Source organism: Myotis yumanensis, unplaced genomic scaffold (genome assembly GCF_028538775.1).
Source record: "Myotis yumanensis isolate MYYU_CA2020_CCGP unplaced genomic scaffold, mMyoYum1.0.hap1 SCAF_2, whole genome shotgun sequence".
NCBI classification, from domain to species: domain Eukaryota; kingdom Metazoa; phylum Chordata; class Mammalia; order Chiroptera; family Vespertilionidae; genus Myotis; species Myotis yumanensis.
Genome location: NW_027223753.1, coordinates 213,826,444 through 213,840,720, shown reverse-complemented (window position 1 = coordinate 213,840,720; position 14,277 = coordinate 213,826,444). Strand labels below are relative to the sequence as shown.

The 14,277-nt window shown below is 42.0% G+C and overlaps 1 protein-coding gene across 1 annotated transcript in view; it reads left to right on the top strand.

Moving 5' to 3' along the window:
- Positions 1 to 12,151, top strand: part of MORC3 (MORC family CW-type zinc finger 3) — a 60,111-nt gene extending 47,960 nt beyond the window's left edge. Inside the window, exons 13-17 of the mRNA XM_070407216.1 lie at positions 1,150 to 1,195; positions 2,618 to 2,775; positions 6,764 to 7,652; positions 8,953 to 9,110; positions 10,696 to 12,151. Coding sequence (XP_070263317.1) covers positions 1,150 to 1,195; positions 2,618 to 2,775; positions 6,764 to 7,652; positions 8,953 to 9,110; positions 10,696 to 10,849 — 1,405 coding nt within the window. The 3' untranslated portion in view covers positions 10,850 to 12,151. The remainder of the gene's footprint in view (positions 1 to 1,149; positions 1,196 to 2,617; positions 2,776 to 6,763; positions 7,653 to 8,952; positions 9,111 to 10,695) is intronic.
- Positions 12,152 to 14,277: the final 2,126 nt, after the last annotated feature.

Sequence of the window (14,277 nt, the reverse complement as noted above, 5' to 3'; positions counted from 1 at the left end):
TTTGCAGTGGGAAAAGAATTAATGCCCAAAACTTCACTCAACAGTGATGTGTCTGCAGTATTTGCTTATTTGAACAGCAGTGGGGGTTAGGGGCACCGACCAACACACTCCTCCCCCCCCCGCCCCCCGCACTTTACTCCTGCTGTCAAAAATCTGCCTACAACTTAAGTGGTCCTCTGTGCACGTGGTTGGTTGAATCTGCAGATTCGACACCCAGGGATACAGAGATCTGACTGTGTTTATTGAGAAAAAGTCCGTGTTTAGGAGTAGCTGCACAGCTCAGACCCTTGTTCAGGGGTTAATTGATTATGACCCAAGGAATGATTTTGTTGTGGGGTACATAACAGCAAGTGCTTTTTAAAAAAAGTTTATGCTGTGGATACCCGCTCTTTTTATCATTCCTGTTTATTGCTGCCCTATGTACAAGATAGCATACAGAATAGTTTGTCTTTTGGGGCCACGCACAGATGCATTGTAAGTGCATACTACCCTTTATGAGCTTGTAGTCTAACAGGGAAGGTGAGATGTGAATATTACCACTTAGAAGATAACAAGTACCATGCAAGGCACGATCTAGTCCTGTTGGGAAGGCCATAAGGAAGATCACTTCTGGCCCCAGGATGGAGAGGGCAACATGGATCAGGAAAATTCTTGAAGGACATTTTTGTAAGAGGCCTTGAAGGTAGGATGAGAATGTACAGGGCACAATGATTTGTCGACTTAACTAGAGGAAATGTGTGAGGGGGCATGTGGAAATGGAGGTGGGCTAGGACGCTAGGTAACGAGTGATGTCGGTCAGCCTTGGTGAACTTAGACTAATGTGCTGCACACAGAAGGCAGAGTTCACTAAGAACTTTCTGGAAGTTTTGATTTATGGTGCACTGTTTAAATCCAGCAGGACGGAGGTAGACAGACCAGTGGAGGCCTGTGTGGTATTCCCATTCCGAGGCCTGTAAACAGTGGGGAGGGCAAGCTGAGGCCCAGGGGCTTGATGGGTGGAAGGTATTCCCTGCCTAACGCACCACTGATTCTAGTGTGCACATCCCAGGGACTTGGGAGTGAGATGGCAAGTCTCTTTGCAAGACAGAATTGAACAATAATGGCGAAGTAGATTTAAATACGTTTTTCATCTTTTTTTTTTTTTTTAAGAGACAAGGACAAATACAGGATCAGACAACTGGAAAGGCTCCCTCAGGTAATGAAGCCTCCCATTTTATAGCTGTGTCTTATATTGGGTAGGGATTAATTTAACAAAAATTTTTGTTGTTGTTGTTAATCCTCACATGAGAATATTTTTCCCATTGATTTTTTTTTTTTACAGTAGTTCCCCGAGGGGTACGGGGGAGGTGGGATAGAAACATCAATTGGTTGCCTCACAGACCTTAAACCAGGCTCTTGACAGGGAATCGAACCCGAGACCCTTCAGTCCGAGGGCTGACTCTCTAACCACTGAGGCAAACCAGCTGGGGCACAGATATTTTTAAAGCTTAGGAGTTGCATACAAATGGAAGTGATCTTGTTCTTTTAGTTCACATATTTCTCTTTTCTTGTACCCCTCCTTGCCCTCTTTCTAACCCTGACTTCTTAATCCAACATCATCAAACTGTTCCCCCCCACAAAAAAAATTTTTTTTTTTTTTAAAAGAGAGGAAGGGAAAGGGAGATTGAAACATCACCAATAAGAGACAAACATTGATGGAACGATCACTTGACTGCATCCTGCATGCCTCCTACTGGGGATTGATCCCGAAACCCGGGCATGTGCCTTGACCAGGAATTGGCGACCTCTTGGGTTGATGCTCAACCACTGAGCCACACTGGCTGAGCTGAGCTGTTCAGTTTTATTATTTAGTTGGGCATCTTCTGCGGAAAGGCAGACATTCTTTTTAGAACCCTGTTGCTAGGCAGTCAAGGAGAAGTAGGCAGGAACACCCAGGAGCTAAGTTCCAGTGCTAACCTGGACCGAAGCTGTGGGGTTCTCTTCCTCTTTGCTGACCACTCTCCCTGCCCCTTTCTTTCTTTCTGATTGCTCACTGGTGCTGAGGAGCCTGTTCTGAGTATGTGACGAGGGGGTCCTACTTGTGTGGGAAGTTTTGGTCTGCTGCAGATGTGTGTGTTTGCATATAATTATGTTGAAATGTTTTCTTGTATAAAGCTTAGGATTTGGGGGTGAGAACAGAACTGGGGGGGGGGGTAAGAATAGTGGGCTTACTTGTTTTTAAAGGCAGTATCTTTATGACTATTTTTAACTTATTTCTCTTAGAAAAAAGTTATTGTATCTCGGTAAGTTCTATATATAGTATAGGGCCAAGAAATCTTCTCTGTAAAAGGCCTGACAGTAAATGTTTTGGGCTTTGTGGACTACATATAGTCTCTGTTGCATAGTTTTCATTTGTTTTGTTCATACCTTAAAAAACGTAAAACCATTCTTAGCTCACTCGCAGGATGGATGGGGCTCATTGGCCTATTGTGTTTTGCTCCCTCGTGTAGCACAAGGAAGTTACAGGGTGGGATAGTTCTCAGCATCTTCTGAGTAAGGGAAAAGGGAAAATAATGTATTGTTTTGGGCCTTGCACATTAAAAAAATTCCTTTAAGAATTTTTTTTCCCCTCCAACAGATTAATACTGAACTGTTGTTTTCAACAATCCCTTTGCAAAGTATTTCTCCCGTGAAGGACACTGTTCCAAGAGGGCATCTTTCAGAAGCAGCAAACACTTACGCAGCACGACTTGTAAACAACAGGGGTTCACCCCAGTCCGAGCCTGAGAGCAACAGGTCAGTGGCAAAAATGTGCTTTCCATTGCGGGAGACAGTTAAACAGAGCCTTTCCTGGGCACTTGTAGGCACGTCTATGAAATTGTAGTTTAGGTGCATGTAAAAAGTCTACAGGACAAGTGACTGCTTATAGTGTCTACACGTACTTATCCCATCCCGCTTATACTACCTATTTAAATCAATTAAAAATATTAATTGTATTTATTGTGGAATGTGTTTTTTTTAAAAAATATATTTTATTGATTTTTTACAGAGAGGAAGAAAGAGAGAGAGTTAGAAACATCGATGAGAGAAACATTGATCAGCTGCCTCCTGCACATCTCCTACTGGGGATGTGCCCGCAACCCAGGTATATGCCCTTGACCGGAATCGAACCCGGGACCCTTCAGTCCGCAGGCCGGTGCTCTATCCACTGAGCCAAACCGGTTTCGGTTATTGTGGAATTTGATCAAATTGTCACCTCTTTGAGATTTTCTATAGCATGAAATTTTCTGCTTTTTCTTTTTTTACTCCTTACCTGAGGATGTTTTTATTGATTTTTTTTTTTTCTTTTGAGAGAGAAAGGGGGGTTGGAAACATTGATGTGAGAGAGAAACATCAATTGGTTGCCTCCCTTACTTGCCCTGACTGGGAATTGAACCTGCAAATTTTTGTTGTAAGGGGCGATGCTCCAACCAAATGAGCCACACTGGCCGGGGTGGTTTCTGCTTTTAGGATTATCAGTATCTAAGTAAAGGAAAAAAATAAAATAATTAACAGTATTCAGTATAATAGAGGGCTAATATGCAAATTGTCCCCTTTACCTGGAGTTCAACCAGGGGGCGGGGCTGGCCAGCCAACCGCCTGCAGCTCCTACCCTGGCCTGCCCCGCCCCCGATCGTCCCCTCCCCACCCCATCAGGTGCAATGGCCCCATCAGCCCTGATCTGGGCGGGCCGGCCGGACCCCAACCCACCTGTGCACGAATCCATGCACCAGGCCTCTAGTAATATTATAATGTCAAGTGTGACCTATACATTTTTAGCATAGCCCGTGACACTATATTTTGGATGAGTGGTTGGAGGAGGAAGGGAAAGAAAGGGATGAGTGATAGTGGATCGAACAGTTAGTTCCAGCTCTTGACTGGAATGGCCCGGGAAGGCTTCGGGATGAGGTTGTACTTCACTTCGGTTGGTTCCTGAAAGCAGGACTGTGCACAGAGCCCATTCAGAGGGGATAGAATGAACAGGTGAGAAAAGATCAGGTGAGGTGAGTGAACTGGTGGATCAGACCTGATGTTTATTGTTGAAAGAGAAGCATTGGAACAAGGTTCTCCGAGATAATGAAGCCAGATTTTCCCAGAGGTTTTGTGACCTTCATTAAATTCTCCAAGGGATTTGTGACCTTAGGAAAGAGTAGAAATAGCTGCCTTTCTGCATATGTACATGGAGGACATGCTCTAAACGGTTTGCCCTAAAGCCCACATTTAGGGGACTTCTTTGGGGGCTGGACTGCTACTTAACTAAAAACTTGTGTGAAGCCCTGGCTGGTTTGGCTCAGTGGATGGAGTGTCGGCCTGCGGACTGAAGGGTCCCAGGTTTGATTCTGGTCAAGGGCATGTACCTTGGTTGGGGGCACATCCCCAGTAGGGGGTGTCCAGGAGGCAGCTGATGGATGTTTCTCTCCCATTGATGTTTCTCTCCCATTGATGTTTCTAACTCTATATCCCTCTCCCTTCCTCTCTGTAAAAAAATTCAATAAAATATAATTAAAAAAAAACTTGTGTGAATTTTTTAAAACCAGTCTCCTTTGTATTCTTGGTTTTTCTTCATAAAGATGGTTCCAGACAAAGTAAGAAAAAGAAAAATCTGTAGTTTACAGAGAAAAATTGATGGAATTTATTTTTAAAAGTGACTATCATTAAAATGGAAGCAAAGAATAGAGAGAAAATTTTCATTAATTTTAGTCTATATTCCTCACATTCATAGAGTCAAAGTCTGTGGCAATGACAAAGTACGTCTTGACAATGACAGATTAGGAATAAGCCTAGTAAGAAAAATAATGGGGCAATGCCCTATCAACTGGTTAACTCCGGAGACCTCTGGACAGACTCAGAACTTGGAAACACTGGTTCTTCTGAAGGTGCAAACTAGGCCGAGAACAGGAGGCTTGTTTGCTCTCGTTGTGTCAGGAGGTGGGAAGGTGACCTTCTGGAGCAGTGTTTTCTGCTGAAGATGTCAGTGCGCCACTGTTTTGCACACAGGAGTAAGCGCAAGTTTGAATACTGAGTGGTGAGAATTCCCTCTCCCTTCCTCCCCTCGCTGGGTTCCCAGGATAAAAGCTCTGGATGCGGAGTGTTGAGTGCTCTTGAATCACAAGCCCAGCCCTCACTCTGCAATAGAAAGATGGGCAAGGATTGCCATGTACAAACTGAAAGGAAGGGAGTGAAGAAACCATGTGACATTACTGGGAGGTGGGTAGATGTTGGACAAATAAGCCTCTTAGAATGGAAAGATGAGCAGTTGGAAGGTAGAAAAAGATGGGAAGGTCAACATCTGAGTAGGGAATCTGAAAACAAAGGGGAGGAAATAATGGAAGAAAGACTTCATTCCACTATATACACAGCATAATGTCTGGGAAAGCACCATTCCAAGTAGCATCATGGAGTTTTTTTGTTTTTAAATATATTTCTTTATTGAGTTCAGAGAGGAAGGGAGAGGGAGAGATAGAATCATCAGTGATGAGAGAGAATCATTGATCGGCTGCCTCCTGCAGGCCTCCTACTGGGGATCGAACCCATAAACCCGGGCATGTGCCCTTGGCCAAAATCGAACCTGGGACTCCTTATTCTGCAGGCCGACGCTCTATCCACTGAGCCAGACCGGCTAGGGCATGTCATGGAGTTTTAGACACGTAGGAACAGAGCTGCTGTTAAGAGGAACAAAGTTCGAAAAGGCAGGGTGAGACAGGCAGACACACTGAGTGGTAGATGGAAATCGGTGATGCATCTAAAGTTTTGAGAAAGTAACTTCCAACCTGAGTTTACCAAGCCAGTAAACACAAGAAGTAAATACATCATCATGATGCAAAATTTTACATTTTTTATGTCCTGTGTGTGCTTTCTCAAGATTTTATTAGAGTTTGTACCCCTTGGATAGAGAGTAAGCCAAGAAAGGAAGTTCTTTCTTTGTATTTAATCCTCTTAGGATACTTTACTTTTTATTTCTGTGAGAGAGGGAGAGGGGGAAGAGATAGAAATATTGATGTCAGAAAGAAACATCGAGCCTTTGCCTCCCGTATGCACCCCTACCGGGATCGTATCTGCCACCTAGGTACGTGCCCTGACTAGGAATCGAACCTTTTGGTGCATGGGATGATGTTCCAACCAACTGAGCCACCTGGCTGGGCAGAAAATCTTTCTTAAATCAAGGAAACCTGAGGTCTGACACAGAAGGCTCAAACAGGAAACTAGTACAAATATCCCTTTAAGTGGCACAAAAAGTAATCAATTGGTGATAAATTCAGAGAAAGCTAAGGAAATGAAGAAAATGAGGCAATTTTTAATGAGGGAATATTGTTTTATATGAAAGGATAGGGCATACTGGTTTACTTAGTGGCTCACTTGATCACTGAGTGTTGATACAGGTCATGATGGGCAGAGCAGTGCCACTCACTGAGCTCTAGAATACAAAGGGCAGATCTGTGGTGGGTGGTGCATTCTGAGTTGGACATGGGTACCTTGAAATGCCCAGAGGACAGCAAGTGAAGAGATGTTGGCAGTATAAAGATCTGATACTTTAAAGACATCTCAGCAGTGTTTTCTCAGGTGTAGAGGGAGAACATGTTCTGTACTCCATTAACTCATTGGGTAGTACTGTGGAATAATATATCACTGCTTTAAAAAATAAGCATGAGTGTTTCATCAAATTTTAAGGTAGAGTAATTCAAAGCCATCTATTTTGTTCATATCTATATTTCATAACTTAATTTGCATGTAAAATCTTTTCCAGCATGAAACGGAGACTTCCTATTCGTTCCTCAATTTTGAATGCAAAGACTCCGAGATTGAGTAATCAAGCATTTGAAAATCCAGCTTCTAGAGAGGATGATGAAGATGTCATCATCTTAGAAGAGAACAGTACTCCCAAGCCTGCAATAGATCATCAGAATGTTGAAATGAAACCAGAACAGAGTCACATCGAGCAAAGTATGGGTGACATGCTTCAGGACGAGCCTATGGGTGACAGTGAACCTTGTGACCAGACTAGTTCAACAGGCACCTTGCCATCCAGGTGTGATCAGGCAACTGCTGTGGCCACCCAGACTGAAGTCCCAGGTGTGGTGGTTAAAAAGGAAGAAACGATTGAAGATGACATCAATACAAGAAACGATACAGCTCCACTGCCATCCTGTGAAGGGAAGCCACAGGAAATGCAGGAGACCTTTGATAAAGCTGTGGGTGATGCTGGGTGCCGGGTAAATGAACTGAGAAATGAGCTGCTTCTAGTTACCCAAGAAAAAGAAGATTATAAAAGACAATGTCATATGTTTACTGACCAAATCAGGCAGTTACAACAGAGGATACTGGAAATGAATGACAAATACGTGAAGAAGGAAACCTGCCATCAATCTACCGAAACCGATGCAGTGTATTTACTTGAAAGCATTAATGGCAAATCTGAAAGTCTAGACCACGTGGCATCTCAGTACCGGCAAGCTCTGGATGAAATAGAAAGGCTGAAGAAACAGTGCAGTGCTTCGCAGCATGTGAAGCACGAATGCAGTCAGTGTTCCAATAGTGAGAGTAAAAGTGAGATGGACGAAATGGTCATGCAGCTCGATGATGTGTTTAGACAGCTGGACAAATGCACTGTTGAGAGGGACCAGTATAAAAGTGAGGTGAGTTCTATCGGCTTCCTGGTGGTCATGGGAATCCAGGGCCATCTCGGCCTGAGACCACTGCCAGCTGCCGGATTGGAACACATCGCTTAGTATGAATTTCCACTCATTGCATGTCACTGTCCTGGTTCTCCACTGAGGATTAGGCCTGGGGCATATGGAAATGTGTGGGGTAGTTTGGGTTCTTAAACTGTCTGGAGATAGATGGGCACTGCTGGGACTCAGCGGTGGTGACCGGTCTGGTAATGTCCTGTAGTGCACAGGACATTGCTGGGTTCCTTTGCTTCACAGCGTGCAGTTGTGGTCTGAGCTGGCTTTTCAGGCCCAGCCATCATGTAGCTAACATTCCAAGCAGAAGGAAAGAGGAGGAGGCTGTTGCTGAAAGGTGTATATTCCATCTGTTGGGATGTAAGTTACCTGGCTAATGGGTGCCTTGGACCTGCAGTCTGTTTGGGGTTCTTTACTGAGGGAAAAGGAGATTTTAATATCAGGAGCTAAGTAGTGGCCTCTGCACTGCCCCCAGGTCAAATTTGGTAGCTCCTTTTTAAAGAAAATCTGTTTTATGTATCATATTTACGTGGTGTTTGAAAGGAGGGTTTTTCTCTGCTAAATAAAGTTTGGAAACAACAGTACTGCCCGTTCCTGGAGATACTGCTGACATAACTGCTCAGTCAGACTTTCGTCTTTGTGTTACTGGTTTAGGAGCTAGATGACATCATCGATCAAAGTCAGTCTAAGCTTCGTGCTATAACTTAGAGTGGGGAGTGTGCCCGAACAGAAGCCTCTGTGACATCAACATCACCTAGGCATTTTTTTTATTTTTTTATTTTTTAAATATATTTTATTGATTTTTTTACAGAGAGGAAGGGAGAGGGATAGAGAGTTAGAAACATCGATGAGAGAGAAACATCGATCAGCTGCCTCTTGCACACTCCCCACTGGGGATGTGCCCGCAACCAAGGTACATGCCCTTGACTGGAATCGAACCTGGGACCCTTGAGTCTGCAGGCCGACGCTCTATCCAGTGAGCCAAACCGGCTAGGGCCACCTAGGCATTTTAATCTTGGTTTCTGAGTTTTTAGGAAGCATATATGTTTTTAGTAAGTTGTAATGGACATTTTGTTCCCTTTCAATGTAAAAAGGTGGAAAAATGAAATGAAACACTGAAAGCTGTTGGGGGTTTTGTCTAATTTTTTTGGTGGTAATTTTCATCAAGCAGGTTTTCTACATTTCTTAGCTTAAATTTGTGCTTTGATACCAGTATTTCTAAATTTTATAGTAAATTCAATTTTCTTGTCAGGTTGAATTACTGCAAATAGAGAAATCACAAATTCGTTCACAGTGTGAAGAACTGAAAACTGAAATTGAACAATTAAAATCTGCAAGTCAACAAAGAGGAACAGATGTTTCAACTTCAAGTAACATTGAGGAGTCTGTAAATTATGCTGATGGGGAAAGGTAATTTCAGTTGAGGCACTTTGCTGCGCTGCAGTTCTGGTTAGCGAGATACTAATTTGCTGTCACACATCTAACAGCTACTCTAAGCAGCTATTGACTGCTGTGATCCGAGCATGGTGATAGATGAGAGAGGAAAGGAGTGCATGTTATCACCCTTCCCTTCAGAGATGAACAGTTTAGGTTCAACTTAAGTGAAATAGGAGTTCCGAAGGACTAGCTCCTGATTGGTCAGGGTGGTTTGGAATGTTTGATTTCTTTGACTTTTGTATTTGGCACCATTTCTTTATGGTCTGCCATCCTCATTTTACTACTATGTGCCTTCCCCCATCTTAACTTTTAGGAAATGCCACCGTTATTAAAAATTGCCATAGCACAGGTGATTATTAGAAAGAAGTTCTGTGAAAATCAGAAAACAGCAAATGAATGATTACCCCCACCCCATCTCAGTCAGGTATAAAATGGAACTGGGTTTCCGTTTCGATTTGTTTTGTTTTTGAGAGTGGAGAAGCTAGGTGGGGGGGTGGGAGAGGGCCAGTGTTGGTGCTGTGTGATGGTATACCATTCATAAATAAGACAGTAAGGGCTAATATGATAGGACTTCAGAGCTAAAAGGTACCGTTGAGAAAGAATCTACTACCCTCACTTGACCATCAATTATATTACTAGTTTGTTTTCTAGCTTAAGTTTTTGAAGAACTTCACTAAGTGTGTTCATGGAAATAGAAGCAATAGAGTGCTGCACATAAGCATTGGAGGGAAAGGGTTCAGGGGAAAACTCTCCACTGGTGTTTCTCAGGCCAGCAGCATCCATGGTGCTGGTGGAAGTGCAGGTGGTTGGCCGCAGCGCAGTGTGATAAACTGCACACGGAAGCAGGATCCCAGATGCCTCTGGCACACTAACCTTTGAGTGACTCATGATGTTTTATTTATTTATTTTGTAAGCCTCACCTGGGGATATTTTTTTCCATTGCTTGTAGAGAGAGTGGAAGGGAAGGGACGGGGGGAGAGTGAAAGAGAGAGACATCGAAGTGAGAGAGACATTGGTTTCCTGTAAATGCATTTAAAAAATGCTAGTCCGTGATCTTCAGCATGAAGTCTTGCATTTTAAAAAGTCTTGTTTAACATTAATTAACCCAATGTTTTATGAGTGTCTTTGACCACAGAATCATTTCTTTGTCCTCTTACACAGCGATGATAATGTCATAGAACATGTGTTAGGGAACAGTTCTGTCTACTTTCTTCAAAGGCAGCTGAAAGTCAGAGATGCACTCTTACCTTAGACCAACCAGGATTCTTACTGTATGTCACTGTTTTCTAGGTGATAAGTTATATATTTTACCAGTCCATGTTTTCTCCAGTCTCAAGTCAAAATTGTAAAAGTTGGAGCCAAAGAGCCGCTAGTGTTATGAAACACTACTGACCGCCAATAGATACGTAATTATTACATTGCGTTATGAGTGATTAAATTAGCAGATTAATTTCCCCTAAAATATTAAGCCCTACATAGCTGTTAAATTTTATTGCAGTGTTCATCTAATAAATGTAATAATTGTTTCTTTAAATAAATGTAATATTTGTATTTGCAGCTTCAAACTGCGATCTCTCCGAGTTAATGTGGGACAACTGCTGGCCATGATTGTACCTGACCTCGATCTTCAGCAAGTGAATTATGATGTTGATGTCGTTGATGAAATTTTAGGACAAGTTGTCGAACAAATGAGTGAAATCAGTAGTTCTTAAAGTCTATATTATTCGATATAATAAAACTATTTGCTCAGTCCTTTTGGTTGTACAGCTTTCAAAATGTAAATAATTTTGTTTTATAGATATAATAGGTGACAGACTGAAGAACCATAATCTTTACTCTATCCTATGCATTCAAATGTGGCCACAAACATGTGGACACACTATCACACCGTTTGAAATGCCTGTGAATCATTGATATTGAGCAGCTGAATAGCTAACTCATGTTTCTGTTTTAAAATGTAAATATTTGTAATTAAGTCTGCACATATTTTTTTATTGCCCTAACGGACATAAGTGTTTTTCACCAAGAGGTTTTCAGGTTGCCCCTAACCTTTGTGCAATCTTTTCTGGTTTCCTAAAGTGTATTTTTATCTGAACTAAGTGAGGGCTGTGCCATACATAAATGCAAATGGAAATGCTACCTTTCATTTTCTTACAGAGAAGTTTAAATAGGCATTTGTAAAAAATGGATTAATACTCCTGATAAGTTGTAAGTGAATTGAGCATTAACTTTCCTTTTCTATAAATGCTTATCTCCTGAAATATTTTTTTCATGAAAATAAGGTAAGCAGAAACTGTCTCCATCCACTTTGCCGGGATATTTTCATGCTGAGATTGCCAATCATCGTTAAAGTGTTTTTATACAACAAAGAAATAATCTTTAGTATAAAAAATTATCAAGTATATTAACTGTGTGACCATGTTTACTTTTAAGCCCATTTTTGGCTGCTTAGCATGGAGTGGGCACAATAATTGCTAATATTTCTTTTAATGAAATTTCCTGTGCACCCTTTTTTATAGGATCACTACAGGTTAAGTGAGTTGGGGAAGACAATCTTTCTCAAACAATACTGCATACCTTTCATTGTATTACAAACCTAAGTGTTTTATGTCCTGGAGTTAAGCAACAAATTGCCCTATGATTATGGTATCACATGCCATTAAAATTAATGCTTTTCTTGGTCCCTTGTTTTGTGCAATTTTAAAGAGATGACTTTTTATTAAGTTTAATTGTGTATATATAATTAATTTCCCACAACTAAAATGTGCATTATTTTTTCCAAAGTTTTATCATTGCTATTTATTTTTACTTTTTCTGAACGTTCAATACATGTTCTTTTTTTGTATGTTTAATTACATATCTGTCACATAGAATATAAAATTTTTACTGTACATTAAGTTCTAGAAAAAGCAAATAAATTAAGATTGTTTTATTTGCTTGATAAAGTAATTGAAAGTGTATTTTTGGTATGAAGCTGGTTTTCTGTCACAATTGTATCTGCCCCAAACTTAAAAAGTTCTTATAATAAAATAAAAATATATATGATGGCTAACTCTTCAGATATTACTTTTAAAGAATTCTGTATTCAAATTATATTTTGAAAACTAAAATTGTGTTCATTAAGGATCCTAAAGTTGAGCACATTTTACTACAGTTCTATTTAGAAGACCCGGACTGTTTCCTTAGACTCTGAGCCTGAGCTCCTGTTGAGGGAGTGTGAGCATGAGTGCTTATAGTTACACTCGAGAAGAAGCGCTTTCTGTGTCTAAACCATTCAGTCTGGAGAAACTTTAAATGACAGCAGTCTAAGTTTGTGAATATTTATGTAGCCATTCTTTCTGGAATTTGCTATTTTTTCCTTCCTTTTGGTAAGCTATATTCTTGCAAAAATATATTTTATGGATATTATTTGGCTTTTAATGGGGAAGTATTGGTATATTTTTCACCTTTTAAGAAAATACTGCTAAGATAGGGTTCTTTTGAAAATATGGCTAACAGATTTTTTTTTTAACTGCTCCAATCAATCAACAAAAGAGCGACTTTAGTGAGGCCTCAGGGTCACAGGATTCAGGCAGAAGGCCGCCTGTGGGCTGAGGAGGTGGTGGAGGGGCCTTACTCAGCCTTCTGGGGTGCAGGTGGTTGGTGTGGCCGCACTTCTGGAGGCGGTTGACAGCAGGGGGTTCAGGTGGGCGGAACACTTGCTGATCGTTTTGTTGCAGTTGTACTTCTGCACGAGCTAGTGGAGGGAGGCTCTGATGCCGGCGCCCGCAGACGAGGCACCAAGTGCAGGGTGGGCTCTGTGAGTGTTGTAATCAGAGAGTCCGGCCGTCCTCCAGCTGTTTGCCCACAAGAATCAGACGCTCCCGGTCAGAGGGATGCCCTTGGCATGGAGCACATTCTCAGTGATGTCACTGGGCTTGACCTCAAGGACAGTGGCCTCACCAATCAGGGTCTTCACAAAGATCTGCATCTCTGCGTTGGGGACGCTGCCTGGCTGCCTCATTGAAGAGAAAGAGGCTAACGAGTTTGACCGAGAGCAACACGGACTCTCATGGCATATGTCCCATTTAGGTAGAGTCACCTACCTTTTTTGTTAAATTACATTTGTAAAAGGCTAGTGTAGCAGGGCAGTGTTGCTTATACTAATTTAAAACAGCATGAGAAGATAGTCCACGATGCCAACAAAGACCCACTTTAGTCAGCTAAGGTGACAAAATGAGTGAAAGCTATGAGTTGACACAGCAGGCTGGAGTGGCATGTCCTATAGATGTCCATCACCTGGGCCCCACGTTCCTGACGTGCAGAGGCTGCTGACGACGGCACATGGTCCAGATGCTTGATTCTTGCTGTCACACAGCCCATTAGGTCATTAGTCGTCACTGAGGAGTGATGAAGATGGTGTATACTGGTGGTTCGCACCCCCAGCGGCCTATTAGAATCACCTGGGGAACCCTGTAGACTCCCGGACCAGGCTGCACCCCATGTTAAGTCAGAGACTTCGGGATTGGACCGGATATCAGTATTAGTTTTTAAGGCCTCCCAGTAAGCCATCAGAGCCAAGAACCATTCATTTGTACCTGACTGGACCACTTGCAAACGTTGAACTCGGGTGGTTCCTGAAACAAACTCAGGACCAGCGTGGCCACTTTCTCACTGGGATGTGTGAGGAGGGGCAGGGGGAACAGTTGGAACTGGAACAGAATGGTAGAGTGGAAAGACTTCCTCACCACCTCCCATTGTGTTTTGTATGTCCTTCCAGAAAATATTAGTTGCACACATATAAATGCGTTCAGTTTATATTTAAGTTTTTATCTTTACATTAGATACATATTTGTATCAAATTCTAACAAATATGCTCCTAACGCTCATTTATTTCTTGTCCATTGCAAGACATTATAAAAAAGGTTATTGTGGGAATTAATAGACACCACACACACTTTTTCAAGTATGTCCAGAGTGTAAGTCCCAAATCTTTTAGAAGCCAATATATAAAGAACAAACCTCAATATTTGTTTGCAAAAGGATAAAGAGACCTGGTTGATATCAGTGCCATGACATCCAGGGAGAAAGAGGAGGGGATGTGGGGATGGGAGAGTCACCTGGGGGAGGCTTTCTTCCAGGCTGCACAGGGTAGCATTCC